The 2451-nt window shown below is 66.5% G+C and overlaps 1 protein-coding gene across 1 annotated transcript; it reads right to left on the minus strand.

Moving 5' to 3' along the window:
- Window positions 1–520: 520 nt before the first annotated feature.
- NKX3-2 (NK3 homeobox 2) lies at window positions 521–2445 on the minus strand. The gene is made up of 2 exons (XM_019525893.1): window positions 2386–2445; window positions 521–1915 (listed from the first exon to the last, which is right to left on the minus strand). The coding sequence occupies exons 1-2, from the start codon at window positions 2402–2404 to the stop codon at window positions 1434–1436; spliced, it is 501 nt and encodes a 166-aa protein (XP_019381438.1). The 5' UTR covers window positions 2405–2445; the 3' UTR covers window positions 521–1433.
- Between the last annotated feature and the right edge of the window lie 6 nt (window positions 2446–2451).

A 2451-nucleotide genomic window follows, 5' to 3' on the forward strand; every position in this document is an offset into this window, starting at 1 on the left:
CGTGCGGGGCTGGGCTGCCGGGGCCCCGCTTCCCAGCACAGGCCCAGCAAGGAGCAGCTCCGAGGAAGACTCCAGGGTCCACTTCAGAAGGAAAAACCCCGCGGATCCGGGAGCGAGGAAGCTTTTCTTTGCATCCCGCCCACGACAGACAAGCCTGTGTTCAAACCAAGCCTCCCCGGGCCCTGCAAAATGCACCGCCGCTCGGCCCTGAGCCTCGCCGGCTTGTATCCGACTGCGGCCGGCCCCGGCAAGGAGCCTCCGGCGGCGGCAGCAGAAGGGCCTGCTGCGGGGCCTGTGCACGCCGCCGGCCCTGTCCCTCTCACCCGGGCCGCGGCCCTGGCCTGGCTTCAGAGACACATCCCCAGCGAGGGGGCCGTTGTGCGAGAGCAGGGATCCCGGCCAGGCCGCGCGGCCCCGAGGCCCAGGGCCCAGGAGGGCAGGACACGAGCGCCCCGAGCCGGGGAGCCGGCCCCGCAGAGGAGCCGCCGAGCTCAGGAAGGACGCAGCGGACAGAGGGACGTGTTCAACTAAACGTTTATAAATTAAAAAAAAGAAAGGTACAGCGGGTAGCGTACAGACATTCACAATTCATCTGCAGTAAATAACCGGGTGGAGTGCACAGTGCCATCGAGAGAGAGAGAGAGAGAGAGAGAGAGAGAAGCCACGAGTTACCTAGAAAGAAAGAGCCTCTTGTGACACGACTGAGCCGGGTCACCAGCACAGCCCGCGAGGAGAGGTTTGCTGAGGAAAAGGCACTGAATGGTACTACAAAACCCAAAAACAAAAACACTCCCCGTGACATCGATTTTGTTTTTTGGTTTGGTTTTTTTTTTTTTTTTTTTTATAGAAAAAGCCTGACTAGAAATATTCACATTGAATAGAAAAACAACGACTTTAATACAACTGGAAAGTGCGAAAAGGTCTTACCTCCTCCCTCCCCCCCCTCTCCAAACAAGGACAGATCTGAGGAGGGGGGAAAAAAAACACGTCTGGCTTTTCGGTCTGGGGTCGAGGTGTCGCCCCCGTGCCCTCGGCCGCGCGGAGCGGGGCCCCGCCAAGGAGCCGGCCGTACATTCAGCACCATACAAGGCTCGCGACGAGGCGGAAGAGGAGCAGGGAAGAAAATGTCAGCTCCCAGCCGCGGCGGGAGTCCGTGCTCGGCCCTGCCCGCCCGGGGCTCCGGCACTCCGCACCCGCCGCCACGCGAGGCGGGAACTCGCCGGTCCCCGCATCGTCTGGGCAACACGGATCCCGCGGGCGGCGTGGCGAGTCCTCGGCTTCGGGGAGGGGGGTGGCTTGCAAACTCGGCAGGAGGGCGCGGGAGAAGGGAGACAAACAAACCGCCCCAATAATAATAATAATAATATAATAAAAATAATCGTAATAAAATAATCACAATAAATACTGTCCGAGGCGCGTAGTCCGAGAGCGGGTCACTGGGTGCCGGCCGCGGCCGCGCAGGTGGAGAGCGCCCAGCCGGGCAGGCAGTAGTAGGGGTAGTAGTAGGAGGGCTGCAGCGAGAGCAGCGAGGGCGGCCGCAGCACCTCCCCCGGGTGATACTGTCTCTGATCGTCCCGCACCAGCACCTTCACCGCCACTTTCTTGGCGGCGGGAGCCGAGGCCAGCAGGTCCGCGGCCATCTGGCGCCGCTTGGTCTTGTAGCGCCGGTTCTGGAACCAGATCTTCACCTGCGTCTCGGTGAGCTTGAGCGAGGCGGCCAGGTCTGCCCGCTCCGGGCCCGAGAGGTAGCGCTGGTGGTTGAAGCGCCGCTCCAGCTCGAAGACCTGCGCGTGGGAGAAGGCGGCGCGGGAGCGCTTCTTCCGCGGCTTGGGGGCCGCCGCCTCCTCCTCGCCGGCCGACAGCAGCTTCTCGCACTTGCCGCCGCCGTCCTCCTCCTCGCGCGGGCTGCGATCTGCTGGGGAGAGCCAGAGCAGCCGCGTCACGGCCCGCGGCACTCCCCGGCCCGCACCCCGGGGGGAAAGGGCCCCCCGCCGGGGAAGGTCTCCTGCCCGCAGAGCCGCCCCGGGGCAGCGCGCTGGGCGGTCCTCGCAGGGGGCGGCTCTGGGCTCCGAGGCCCCCATCGTCGCTCGCCAGTTGCCTGACACAGCCGGGGCTATCCCCGTCCCCCAGGCACCCGCCCCGCCGCCGGGCCGCCCCCTCCCGCCCGGGAGCCGGGAGCCGGCGGGCGGCTCCGCGTCATTCGCTCTCTCTCGCCTTTGCCCAGCGCGGACCGCCCTGCACGGCTGTTTCCCGCGGGACGCCCGCAAGCGCCGCCCCGGGAGCGGGCTGTGCCTCCCCCCGCAGGCCTCTCCTCCCCACCCCGGGCTCCCGGCGGGTCCCCAGCGGCCCTCGGGCGGGCTTCCCGCTGGTCTGCCGCCGCCGTACCTGCCACGCCGGCCGACATCTCGCTGTCGCTGAGGCCCGCGGGCTCCTCCTCCCGCTCCGGGGGCG

The sequence above is a fragment of the Gavialis gangeticus genome, unplaced genomic scaffold (assembly GCF_001723915.1).
Source record: "Gavialis gangeticus isolate Ggan-Ray unplaced genomic scaffold, GavGan_comp1, whole genome shotgun sequence".
Classification (NCBI taxonomy): domain Eukaryota; kingdom Metazoa; phylum Chordata; order Crocodylia; family Gavialidae; genus Gavialis; species Gavialis gangeticus.